The 13127-nt window shown below is 51.9% G+C and overlaps 2 protein-coding genes across 2 annotated transcripts; both read left to right on the top strand.

The window, feature by feature from the left end:
• Nucleotides 1–4243: 4243 nt before the first annotated feature.
• LOC146542899 (uncharacterized) lies at nt 4244–5408 on the top strand (the record flags this gene model as incomplete). Its single annotated transcript, XM_085241844.1, has 1 exon — nt 4244–5408. A coding segment is annotated over one exon (624 nt), but the record flags the coding sequence as incomplete, so codon positions are not given.
• A 4001-nt stretch (nt 5409–9409) lies between these two features.
• Nucleotides 9410–12082, top strand: LOC104916816 (ciliary microtubule associated protein 1A-like). Its single transcript, XM_085241501.1, has 7 exons — nt 9410–9455; nt 9768–9897; nt 10340–10540; nt 10929–11030; nt 11344–11465; nt 11631–11771; nt 11999–12082. Exons 2-7 carry the CDS (start codon nt 9792–9794, stop codon nt 12080–12082), a joined length of 756 nt encoding a protein of 251 aa, XP_085097627.1. The 5' UTR covers nt 9410–9455; nt 9768–9791.
• The last annotated feature ends 1045 nt before the right edge of the window (nt 12083–13127 follow it).

Raw genomic sequence — 13127 nt, 5'->3', positions numbered from 1 at the left:
CTGTGCTCCCAGGGCTGACTCAGTACTTGCCTCTGATCATCAATAAGGAGTTCAGGCCATGATTCAACAGTTCCCATACACCAGGAGTGTCCGCTTCTTTAAGTTTTCTCTTGGGTTCCTCCACACCCTCTGCCGCTCGATGTTAGCCGGCTTTGAGGAAGATCCACGACCAATACTGATCATGAAGAGCACGTTCCAAAAACGTGACAGTGTGAACAACGTGACTGTGTTGGTTGGGACGTTCCAGAAACATTGAGGGGGAGAAAAGGAAAAGCATGTGTTGGGGAATGGCTGCGAGAACAGGGCAGACATGAGGCTGTGTACGAGCATAACTAGTGCGGCAGCACAGGGTGCATTCTCATGAGAAAGTATTAGGAGTTAAGATAGGAGGCACAACATCCTTGGGCAGCTGAAAAAAGCAGGCCTTAAACAGCAGGCCCACATCCGCAGCTATGCTCTGTGGATGTGTGGGGGGCTGATAAGCGGATGAGCTCAGCGGCAGGTGTGAACGCTGACTGAGCATTGGTTGAAGCTAGGCAGCCCACCTAGACGCCCACCTTGTGCTCCAATAGTAGGTGAACACATGTGTAGTAGAATCATATATAAACTCTGTGTGTGCAACAATAAAGTGAAGCTTGATCACTCATATTGAGTACTGTCATGCTTCCCCGCTTGAGAATAATCTGATTAGGATGCTATCCGCGGCAATTGGTGCCCGAACAGGGACGGACCTGATGGAAGATTGATTTGGGAGCGGACGGACAAGCGCACTGGCATCGCAGCGGCCGAGCCGGGGGGCGGCATCGCCTAGACCAACCAAAAGGGGTCTGCACGGGATCCGGGGGGCACGGAATGGAGCTCCATTGACAGTGGGCGCTGCGTGCGGTGAGACGCGGATTGCAGTGCACCATGGAAAGTGAGGTAGCCCTAGATTTTTTAAGACGATTCTTAGAGAAGCGAGGGGTAGAGTCTGTGACTCTAAAGCAATTGCCTGGGTTGCTAGCCTATGGTAAAGGGGAAGAGTTCTTTGCTCATTCTCAAGATGTTCTAGGAGAGGAGGAATGGCACAAGTTAGGGGATGTCCTTTGGTATAAGGTAATTGATGACAACAAAGGGGCTAAAAAACTAATGAAGCCCTGGAGAGATGTGATAACTTGTATCAGGAGGTATAGGTTAGAACGGCAGGTAGCTGCCTCAGCTTTGCGCCAGTTAGAAAGTCTGCCCGAAGACGCTGGGCGCTTAAAGGTCGGGGGGGATTACGTTCCGATACCCTCCTCGGGAGGACCAGTTCCGCTCCGCACTAACGGCCTCTCGCAGGCAGGGGCTTCAGCGATCCCGTCTGCCCCCCCCCAGGGACGATATAGAGGAAGAAAGTGAGGATGAGGGGCTGGAAAAACTGGATTGTGAGGTTAAAATATTAACAGAGCGGTCACGTAATCTGGAAACCTGTATGCGGGTCCTGTCCTACCGATAGCGTCTGTTGCTCCACCGACTCATCCGGCAGCGCCGCCCGACGGAACTGCGGAGAGATCGTTTCGCGCGCCCGCACCGTTCTGCCAGATGGGGGGTGAGCAGTCGGGAACTCCGGGGAGTTCACTAACAAAGGAGCAGCAAGAACATCTTGAAGCCTTACAGTTAGTTTTAACGTTTCAGAATCAGCCTGTATCTACCTCAGCATTAGTTACTTTTCTCAAATGGTTAAGCAAAAATGTCCCTGAATTTCTGAAAACTGCATTCTCTTTTTATGGTGAACTTTGGGACGAAATTGGCGCAAAACTCCGGGAGGCTTCTATTACTAAAGATAGAACGACTGCTAAACTTTTATCTGTTTGGCACCAGATAATGGAAGGGCTTAAACAAATTCGACAAGGAAGACTTTCTTCCGACTATTCGCCATCGCCCTCCCTCCCACCCCCACCGCTGCCCCTCCGTGCAGCAAGCAGCCCTGGTCCGGATTCGATCAGCGGCTCCGACCCCGCCCCTGACCGTGGGGAAGAGAAATTCCGACCCCCCCCCCATCGCCACTGCCCTCGGTTCCGCCTCCGGCGCTCATCCCGCTCCCGCCCTCCGCTCCGCCCCTGACGCTCGCTGCGCCGCTCCCACCTCTGACCCGCCGAGGAGCTTCATCAGTACCTCCTATAACCTTGCATCATTCAGATGATGACCCTATTTGGATTCCTGCTCGCAGTGTTCACCCTTGGCGCAGAAGCACTACCTGAACCACACCAAATCAACCCGCGGCAACACATGTGGGTCACCTGCGCTAAATCAGCAGGCCGGACCAACTTCTGCTTAGCGCTTGCTTCTGCCACTGATCCCTTCCAAACTTGTTTTGAAGGGATGCTGTTTCTCAATGATTCTAACTTTTCTGCTTACTCCACAGGACATGCATGACATCCACTCTAAACACACGGGTAGCTTTAGTTGTCCTTATACCAAGGGCTGTTGCTGGGAGTAGGTATTATAACTATTAGTATAGTATAGTTATTGGTACTGTAAAATGCTTACTTGAGGAAAAAAAAAAAAAAAGGAAGAAAAAGATGTGAAACAATGAGAAAGTCTGAAACCAAGTTTGAAACGACCATGAACTCATAATGATTGGGATTGTGTGCTTCTTATTGCTTTGTAACTTGTTGTATTGCAAATAGCAACAGTAGTAATGGTGGTTGTGTGTTTTTTTAATTTTTATTTTAATAACAGATTGAATGTTATAGTAACAGGATTTAATGTTACCAGTGCTGGAATCTATGGAAATAGCTATTTTAATGTATTAGTAGCACTAAGACAAAACCTGGAAAGGAATCCCAGGCAAAGGGATGGCCCTATATTATAGAATGATTAACTCTCTTTCATCCCACTAATCAGGAATTTAAAATATGATCATGCAGCACCTGATACAAAGGCGCACGCTAAGAGAGTTAACCTTGATAGTTTATTCTGCAAGCAGGTGTTCCATTTGGCCTCCGTATCATGCACTGGCCATGCAGATGCAGTGTACAAATGGAAAATACCCTTCGGACCCTGAGAAGAATAAAAGCAAGAGAGAATCTGGGGTGGGTGAGAGAGGAAAAGTGCACATTGAAGCAGGGGACGCCCTGCTGGCACTGCCTATCGCATTCGCCACCACCATGTTTTTTTTTCTCTCTCTTTTTCTGCAGATTGTTGGTTCTCGAGGGTCTGTAAATAATAATGCCCTTAGTTCTATCTGGCATGCAAAAGTTGCCCAACTATGAATTCTCTATTAGCCAAAGGTATAACCATGAACACTCTAAAAGCATCTGTTGTACAAATCTTAGTGGTCTTTCAAAATCAATATATCAGAATACATTAAAGTTGAAGATCTCTTTCAAGGCAGTGAGAGACTAACACAGAACGGGTCCCTCCAGGATTTATTTCCAGGTTGCAGAAAGTTGGGCTGCAGACCAAACACGTGTTTGTTCTTTTTAGGTTAATGGTATTTCTTGTCATGATACTATGTTTGCCTTGTTTCCTTTCTCGCACTTACAGTATTGTCAATTGAGCCCTTGATTGAGTTATAATGATTGTATTATTAATATAATTACGATTCTATAGCATGGTAGAAGTTGTCGGTATCTTCAGTGACGATCTCAATGTACTGCGTCCCCTTCTAAAGGGCAGCGATCCTGCCGCCTGCGTTTCGGTGACAACAGAGCAGCAGTGTCTCTTTCTGCTGATACTGACAGGTTGCCACCTCATCAGCCAGGCAGTCCTTCAGATGTCGCAGCCAGGGAACCTATGGGTGACCTGGGCGAACAAGACGGGCCAGACTGACTTCTGCCTGAGTCTTCAGTCGGCCACTGAACCTTTCCGGACCTGCCTGATTGGTGTTATCGGGTTATCGGTTATCGGGTTATCGGCTGCAGAGCTTTCAAGGATACGCAAGAGATAATCCATGTTTCCGTTACAATACTTCAGAACAAAGTGCGTGCTTGATAGAACGACTAAGTGTCTCCTTGCCATGGGACCCCCAAGAGCTGGATCTCCTGGGTTCCCAGGCAATAGGAAACGCTTCAGCGGGATGGAATCAAACATGCTTTTGCTTTGGACAATTGCACCAGGGCCTTAGTGCTCGAGCAAATATCCTTAAGCGACTGTGGGACTATGCGGATAACCCTTTTTTCGACACAACAGGATGGACGGTGGTCTCCCCCCATAATGAACAGGAATTCTCGGTATGGGGGGCATATTGCGGTTACAGCAACCAAACCGGGGAAGGAGGTAACGACCGTGGTATGGATATGGAGCAAGTTTTTCCGAAGACGATTCCCAACATGTGCTGTGGAATAATGACTTGGCTAAGGCCTTACCCCCGGGTGTATTTTTAATATGCGGTGACCGAGCTTGGGCAGGCATTCCTGCCAATGTCCAAAGAGGACCTTGCTATCTTGGACAGTTAGCACTGTTCGCTCTCCAGCATCGTCAATGGCTTAATGTCGCCTCTGGTCAGCATAAGGCCAGGCAACGGCGGAGTATATGCCGCCTGACACCAGATTGCAACGATAACGTTGATTTGTGGTCAGCTACTGCCTGGGTGTTCACTTCAGTTCTTACACCGGGCGTGGCTGCAGCCCAAGCGTTAAAACAGTTAGAAAACCTAGCATGTTGGTCAGCGAAACAGGCTAACGAGACCACCTTAATCTTGGCATCTATGTTATCTGATATGAATAGTTTTAGGCACGCTTTGCTACAAAATCGCGCGGCAATTGACTTTCTGTTTTTAGCACAGGGGCATGGCTGTGAAGACTTTGAGGGGATGTGTTGCTTCAACTTTTCGGACCATAGTCAGTCCATACATGAACAACTTCAATGGTTGAAGGGATATATGCAAAAGATTCAGGTTAACTAAAATCCCTATTTGGAGGACTGTCCCCATGGCTCACAGCATTAATCAAAGAAGCTTGCGTTGGCTATTGCTTATTCTAGTTGTGCTTTTACACTTTTAGTATATAATTGTATTATGAGGAGTATTGACAAAGCCACACAGAAAGTTATGCTCGTGCAAAAAGAAAAAGGGGGAATTGTTAGGGAATGGCTGCGAGAGCAGGGCAGACATGAGGCTGTGTACGAGCATAACTAGTGCGGCAGCACAGGGTGCATTCTCATGAGAAAGTATTAGGAGTTAAGATAGGAGGCACAACATCCTTGGGCAGCTGTAAACAGCAGGCCTTAAACAGCAGGCCTACATCCGCAGCTGTGCTCTGTGGACGTGTGGGGGGCTGATAAGCGGATGAGCTCAGCGGCAGGTGTGAATGCTGGCTGAGCATTGGTTGAAGCTAGGCAGCCCACCTAGACGCCCACCTTGTGCTCCAATAGTAGGTGAACACATGTGTAGTAGAATCATATATAAACTCTGTGTGTGCAACAATAAAGTGAAGCTTGATCACTCATATTGAGTACTGTCGTGCTTCCCCGCTTGAGAACAATCTGATTAGGACGCTATTCGCGGCAAGCGTGGGAGGAGGGAAGCTTGGAAACCTGTTGAAACATCTCTCTGCCCATCGACAGATTCCCTAGGAAGGCAGTGGGGGGCACAAACATATTCGCACCCTCGGGAGTGTAACTTTTAAGGCTTAAACCGTGCCGCATTGTATACAACGCGCTGGTTCGGCCCGGTTCCGTGACTAGAAGGGCGGACGGATCCGCGGATCCGCGCCCCCAGAAAAGGAAAATAGGGGACCCTGAAATAATTGAAAACATTGGCAACAATCTGAGGTGAAACAAACTAATTTACTAAATATGATATCAGCAGAATTTTATAAGGAGAGAGGGAGAGAGTGTGTGAAATTGATGGTGGATCGGCCTCACCACAACGCTGAGATGAGAAGCGCAGGCAGAGAAGCGCAGGCAGAGAAGCGCAAGCGAAGCAGTGCAGGCAAAGAAGAGAGCATCAGGTGACCTTGCCGGGAGTTCTATCTCCTCGCTGACCGCAAAGCCCCCTGGGGAAATGTAGCTCTTCTTCTCCTCTGGACAGGCACCCAGAACTTGAGCATCAGCAGTCAAACCCCCAGTGCATTACATGATGTTATGATGTGGAATACTGATAATGAAAAATCGTGAAACCATGACATCCAGTCATGGGAGTGGTCGCACCATGTTTTGGTAATAGCAATAAGGTCATAATTAGCCTGACTCACAGTCGCTTCCAATTCTTCCTGTTTGTTGCTCATGCTGCGTGCATTGGTATAGATGCACTTCAGTCGAGCCTCACCCCCAGCTCAAGCAATGTTCCCCTAGGTTCATCTCTTGAGAGGCCTGTTTTGTCCCCTTTCCCCTTTGTAGCTTGTTTAAAGCTCTTACTAGCTCCTGCGCTAGTAATTGTTGCCCCCTTTGAGATAGGTGGGTTCCACAGACAGACAACAGGCCAGGGGCCGAGTAAACTGACCCATGGTCAAAGAACCCAAAGTTTCCGGTTCGACACCAGCCTCTGAGCCAATTATTCATTGCTCTTGCTTTCCGGTCTGGCTCACTGTCCCTTACTGCCCCTGAAGGTATAGAGCAGAAGATCACTTGAGCTCCCGCTCCTTGAACTAAATGCCCTAAACCCCTGAAACCGTTTTTCATTTTTCGTAGGCTTCTTTGAGCAATTTCATCACTGCCCACCTGAACCACGAGTAACAGAAAGTAGTCAGATGACCTAACCAGCTTAGGGAGTTTCCTGGTTATGTCTCTGACCTGAGCCCCAGGAAGGCAGCATACTTCCTGACGGCCTGGGTCAGGTCTGCATATGGGGCCCTCCGTTCCTCTGAGAAGGGAGTAACTCACCACTACCACCCTTCTTTCTTTCCTGTCGGAGGCAGCCTCAAGGCGTGGGGGTGACTGCCTCAACCTAGGCACCTCCTTTCCCCCCAGAAACCATGTGGGGATGAGCAACGCTGCTGGGAACAATAGTTCCCACCTATCGACCCCAAGAACTGCAGTTTCACAGCGTACAGCTCTGACAGCATACTTCATGATGTTCTGATATGGAATTCCTGTGAAAAACCGTGATAGTGGGAGAATAAAGAAACCTCTTCTGAAAGCAGTGATGGAAACGTTTTAATCTTGCATCAGATTGCCACCATTGGACCTGGCCCAAATACAGCGCCACACCTAGGGGAGACATAGGTTCTCCTCTACAGAATATCCTACCCAAACAGTCCCCAACCTGGAGGAGAGAAGCAATCAAGCAATATTTAGCTAACACACGATGGGGAGGTGTGAGTGCGGTGAGGGGCCTTGAACCCAGGACAGGAATGGCTCAGTGATGTCCCACTCCCTCTCCCAGCCTATGGGTGAGATTTCTCAGTGGAGTGAGGGCAGCCCTTACAGGGAGCGGGATGTGTGAGAGCGGTGGAGACAGCTCCCGACAGGGAAGGGAAGCAGAAATGTGCTCTACGCAGAACCACAAGCTCATTGGGCTGCCTCACAGTGCTGGAAGGAGGTATTGCACAGCGCACTGCGGTGTGTGGAACCAACAGCTGTGCTTGGAAAAGGGAACAGGTTTGCAAACAGTTTCTGTGGAGCGTGGATGCACGAATCCTGGCCTGTCTGGGCTGGACTGAGTGAAGACTCAGGTGGATAGCACTAGGACAAGGGGAAATGGTTTTAAACTGAGACAGGAGAGGTTTAGGTTAGATATGAGGGGGAAGTCTTTCACTCTGACAGTGGTGAGGCACTGGAACAGGTTGCCCAAGGGGGTTGTGGATCCCTCATCCCTGTGTTGGAAATATCCAAATTTTCCAGGGTGGTTTCTCTGATAAAGCAGATTTTATTTGCGATTGCAATGGCGGGCGTCCCGCAAGCAGGAGCGCACCGAGAAAGCAGCGCTACGTCTTTTATCCCCTATTGCCCGACGCTGATCTCTTTCTGCCCTGGTTCCTCATTGGCTGAGTACTGCAGGTTCACACTCTTTCGCGACGCTTCACTAGTCATACAAATACCAAGTAAGCACAAATCTTTTAACGCTCACACACAAATATCTTAACTGATTAATTGCCTTCTAACAATTGCTTTCTTGACAAGTGTTTGATCATAACTCTCTGATGACTGTTTTACAACCATAGCCTCTTAACTGTTTAATTACCCCCCTTGACACTTACCCCCCCTTTACACTGGGTCATTGTTCTGGTCATTTATTTGTCCTTGCATAGAGATAAGTTTGAAAGGAGGATGGAGGGGAGCATCCTGAAGCCTGCACGTGGCATTCTCACATTCCCACAGAGTGGCACAGCTCTGCTTTGTGTCGAGGCCCTGACTCCTTGAAAGTTTGTTAAATATATTTCACTCTTGCCGGTCGAATGAACAACTTCACAGTATGTTTCCTAGTTCAGTACACTGTACCCACATTGTTTAAAACATTTAAATTCTATTGCAGCTTTGTGAGAAAGTATTTGTTAGGCAATCCGGTAAATATGTTTCTAAAACATGCTACTAATATGTATACGCTATTCTTACATTCCACATCAGCTAATTCTAAAGATATGTTACAGCTTTATTCTTTAGCTCAATTGCCCCTTTTCAGTGATCAATGCAGAAACAACACTTTTCACTTTCCACAAATTCCCCCCTCTTTTTTTTTAAACATGTTAATTTCTGCAATTCCTTCCTAAGGCACGATTCTAAAAACTACTTCTTCACTTTCTCCTAATATCATCATTCTATCCGAGTATGGTGGTGCCTCCATTATTGTTCGTGTAAGCAGTGCAGTTTCAATTACTTGCTGCACCAGTCCCCTCACACAGGAGATAATACAACAGCCGATGGCCATCAGGACTCCTGTGACCACAATCAAAGAAGTAAATATGGATACAATCATCCCTTTCCATTTGCCAAACCAGGACTCCAACCACCCAGTGAGGGGGGCACAAACGCATTAGCACCTTCAGGAGTGTAACTTTTAAGGCTCAAACCTTATACAAACGCCAGACGGGTGACCCAGCTGTGCTTTTAGGCTCTTGTGTATATATGTATAGATAGATATCTATACAGCTCCAAAGAACAGAGTGTCATTCTCAACAGTGTTCCACTAGGTTCGAAGTAACGTAATCTCTCCCTCTCAGGTGACGCTGATCAAGCCCCAGGAGCCCCGGGCAGCACGGGGCTGGAGCCGAGAGCTCGGTCCATCCGCAGGTGTCGGCAGCGTGCGCTACAGCTTTTTCCTGGCTGGGGTGCAAGGCCGAAAAGGCGTGGAGGGCGTGGCTCCGGGCCAGCCAGCAGATGTCACAGCGCAGATGACATCACCCGGAGCCCCGTGCTGTCACAGTGCACTGCCGTGACGACGCCGGGCCCTCCCCAAGGACAGCTGGCCGCTGGCTCCAGGCGCCTCATTCGTGAGCTGCGCTGCCCGCAGCCGCTCGCCGTGCCCCGTGCCCCGGTGCCCGAGAGCCCCGTGCCCGGTGCCCTGCAGCAGCAGACTAGCTCAGCCTCGTCGCGCTCGTCCTCCAAGGCTCACAGAGGTGAGGGAGAGCTCCAGCACACCTCAGGCTGCAGAGCCCGGCCGCGGGATGCGGGCTTAGCTCCGCTGCGGGCGAGGGGCGTGCAGCACGAGACCGGCAGGACTGCCGTGAGCAGGAGAAATCGCTGCCGGCCCTTCTGGCTCGGGAGCTGCAAGCCACGTGGCGGACGGACAGCAGCTCGCGGCTGAGCGAAGGAGGCGGCCCGCTTCTGCCTGCCCCTCTGGGCTCCGAGGGGCGGGGGGCGGGAAGCAAAGCTCACCCGCGGCCTCTGCCGGGGGAGCCCGTCACTAACTGCTCTGCTCTCGCCTTTAGGTTTGGAGGCACGTGCCTGGTAGCATGGACGGAGCCTGGGTGGGGACGTGGAGACCTCATCGCCCACGCGGCCTCATCTCGGCCCAGTTCCCCAGCCCCGGGCCCCAGTATTCCATCCCGGGGACAACAGGTACGGCGACCATCCCCAGGGCGGGACGCGCATCGGGGACGTCACGGGGCAGAGCAGCTCCCGAGCCTTTCCCCGTTCTGTCGGAGCCTTCCGCAGACTCGGCTTGGCAGCTGCACGGAGGCGCTCCGGGGGCTCTTGCTATGGAGCGCCTGCACGCGTGGTGCGGGAAGGCCTTTGGAAACTGCTGGCTACAGCAGCGTGCTGGCCAAAGCTCCGCTCTCTTTTTCCCGTGACTTTGCAAGGCACTGGCGCAGGCGTTTGCACTCAGGGTCTGACTCTTGTGCGCTGCGAGGCCCCGCACGGCTCGCCTCCGTTGGTCTGGGAGGAAGAAGTCACACGGGAAGGGAATGTCGGGGGGCCGGGCGCCTAACTGCGCCTGTTCCACAGGAGCTTGAAAGATGCAGCTGCACAAGGGTGTGCTCTCTTTTGCATTTCCTCCTAGGTTTTGTGGGCCACAGCCCCACCAAAGCCCGTGCCTCCGCGTATACGTTTCGCGGAACCAAACCGCCTGCGGCCGAGAGCTGCGGGCCGGGTCCCTGCTACTTTGTGGAGCCCGCCATCACCAGGAACGGGAAGTACGTGGCTCCGGGCGCCCACCTTTGCGGACGACCCACGACGGAGACCACCGTCACCCCCGGACCCAGTGAGTACCACGTCTGCAGCGCTTCCCCCACACCCGGCGTTTGCCCTGGCTCAGCTCGCGCCTTGCTGGAGCTGTAGGTCTTTTGTGAGAGAACACAAACAGCTCCGAGCAGCGATAAACACGCCCTCGGAGAAGGACAGCTGCGCAGCACCATGGGCTGAGGGCACAAGGACCCCGCATCCGAAAAAAACAAAGAGCCAGGGGCTGGCAGGAGGGACAGCAAGGCAGGACATAGTGGCGGGGCATGGAAAAGCATCCCCGCGTGCTGCCTGGCTCCCCCAGCATCCCTGCAGCTCTTCAGAAGACCCTTTCCTCGGGACATTGTCTCTGCGGCTGCAGAGGGAGACCAGCACTTCACAGCTTTCTTCCTCTTCTCCTCCGCCCCCAGGTGACTACCGCACCGAGGCAGCCAACAGGCACGTCTTCAAGTGCCCACCGGTGCAGTCCATGGCCTTCCGGCGGGAGCCCCTGCGGACAGACCGCCCTCCAGGTACGCTGACCCTGGCAAACGCAGGCCCTTCAGCCTGAGCATCCTGCAGGGACGGGCTGCTGCTCAGCACCAGCAGCGGGCCGACTGCACGGCCTGCGCAGTGCTGGGGCTGCAAGCTTTCTCGCGTGACCAACACCTCTCGGCCCGCAGCGGCTCCGGCTGCTTGGGCTCAGAGCTACCGGCGCTGGCCCAGTGCCAGAGTAGAGGGAGGGACTGGCAGAGGAGCGAGACCTCCCAGCAGCAGGCTGGGCAGGCTGCCCCTCTCTGCTCCTCCAGCCCCTCGCGCACACGCTCTCTGCTGCTCCTCCTGCAGGTCCGGGCACCTACACACTGCCCAGGCTGATGGGCCCCAGTACAGCCTGCACGTCGGCCAGCCCCTGCTACTCCATGAGGGGAAGGAGCCAGCGCGGCCGCTTTGACGAAGACCTTGCCAAGGTGAGCCCTGCTGCTCCTCTTTTCCATGCTAGCATCCGAAGCTGGGCTGCTCTCCCTGTGCCACAGGGGCTTCCGAGCCCCAAGCACCTTTGCTTAATGCAAGCTTCCAGGGAAAGAGAGCCTTGAATGTGATCCCAGCCCCGTACGCCCATGACTCTCTTGCAGATTCCGGGTCCTGCGGCGTTGCCCAAAGTAGCTGTAGATGCCTACAAGACCAGGGCGCCTGCATACACCATGGCGGCCCGACAAAAACCTGCAGAGGGCAAAGCAGTGAAGCCCGGGCCGGCAGACGACAGTATAGGGCGGGTAAGGCTGCTAGCTGCTCAGCTCGTCCTCTCTGCTTCACAAGCTGCCTTCAGGCCTCTGCCCCTTCCACTGAGGGGTCCACCAGCCAAAGAGCTTCTGGCCGCAGGGACCAAGTGCCGGAGAGCAGGCCTGCTCCTCGCCCTCGTGCCACCTCCGAGCAGAGGAAAGGAGAGCAGCAGAGAAGAGAAGGGCCCTTGCTGATCTGCCGTTCTGTTTTGCGCTTCCAGGTGACACTTATCAAGCCCCAGGCGGCTGCATCCACTTTTGGAACCCGGCATTCCCTCTACAAAACCCCTCTGATTGGGGAATAAAACAGCCAATTTGGGAAGGCCCCCTTTGTTTTCCTGGGACAGGGAGGGACGGGAAGACACCAATCAACTCCCGGTTTCCACTTGATTCCATTTCCATCTATCGACTTGGGCTTTTCCCCATTTTACTCTTAAACTTTAGCAAGTGGAGTAAGTCATCAATAAAATCAAATCAACACCTATATTTTTGCTTTTTTGTTTCTCCTGTTTCCCCACCGCTGCAAGCAGGAATGCGCCAGCGCTTCCTGAAACCTTTCAAAAAACGGTGCGTTGGGAACCGCTGATGCCTGCTTGATCAGCCATTTGCATTAGGGGTGTCTGCCACGAGCTGAATTAAAAAATAAACAAAGCAAATAGCAAAGGGGGGCCGGCGTGGGCAGTGCAGCCCTTCCACGCCCCGGGGATTTAGGGAGATGCCCCGGGGGTTTCGGACAACGGTTTTAAACGTTGGCCCACCCTTTACCGATCTTTGTCAGGGGAGGTGGGGAAGGGGGGGGCGGACACTATTATAATTGGGGGAAAGGGGAAGGGGAAGGGGGGCGATAGGAAACCTAGGAAAAAAGAAGCAAGGAGTCTCTATGGAAGCAAGGGGAGAGAGTCACCACCGGGATGCAGCGTGGGTTTAGAGAAGCCGGGGAGGGGTTTGAAAAACGCTGTGGGGTTTCCGGATGAAAAACATTTGGGAAACCCAAAAAACAAGCACTGCAGGGAAACAGTTAAAAATAACACAAAAAAAATTTGGGACCAAATCTGTAAATCAACCTTTAGAAAAATTAGAAAAAAGAGAAACGTAATCGGCTTTGTTGCAAAAGGCTTTTGAGGGAAATTTAAGTGTAAGCACCCCGCGATCTGTCACCCCCAGTTTGCCTAAGAAAAAACTTTCCCAGGAGAACACGGGGAATGAAAGGAAAGGGGGAGGGAAATTAAAAACCCCAAAACCCCATTGCGTCCTTCGATAAAAACCGAAATACCTTCGATAGCAGCGGGATCTAGATCCCCAAATGGGTTAAGGAAAATTCCCTTTTCAACGAACTAGCAAACCAAAAAA

Source organism: Meleagris gallopavo, chromosome 22 (assembly GCF_905368555.1).
Source record: "Meleagris gallopavo chromosome 22, MGAL_WU_HG_1.1, whole genome shotgun sequence".
NCBI lineage: Eukaryota > Metazoa > Chordata > Aves > Galliformes > Phasianidae > Meleagris > Meleagris gallopavo.
Note: the sequence above shows the minus strand (reverse complement) of the source record. Positions and strands in the feature narration are given on the sequence as shown.

Bases quoted from the DNA above. Each gene is read 5' to 3' on its own strand.
- LOC104916816 (XM_085241501.1), top strand. From the start codon at position 9,792: ATGGACGGAGCCTGGGTGGGGACGTGGAGACCTCATCGCCCACGCGGC. The intron at 9,898-10,339 runs GTACGGCGACCA...ATTTCCTCCTAG, and splicing joins TTCCATCCCGGGGACAACAG to GTTTTGTGGGCCACAGCCCC. The intron at 10,541-10,928 runs GTGAGTACCACG...CTCCGCCCCCAG, and splicing joins CACCGTCACCCCCGGACCCA to GTGACTACCGCACCGAGGCA.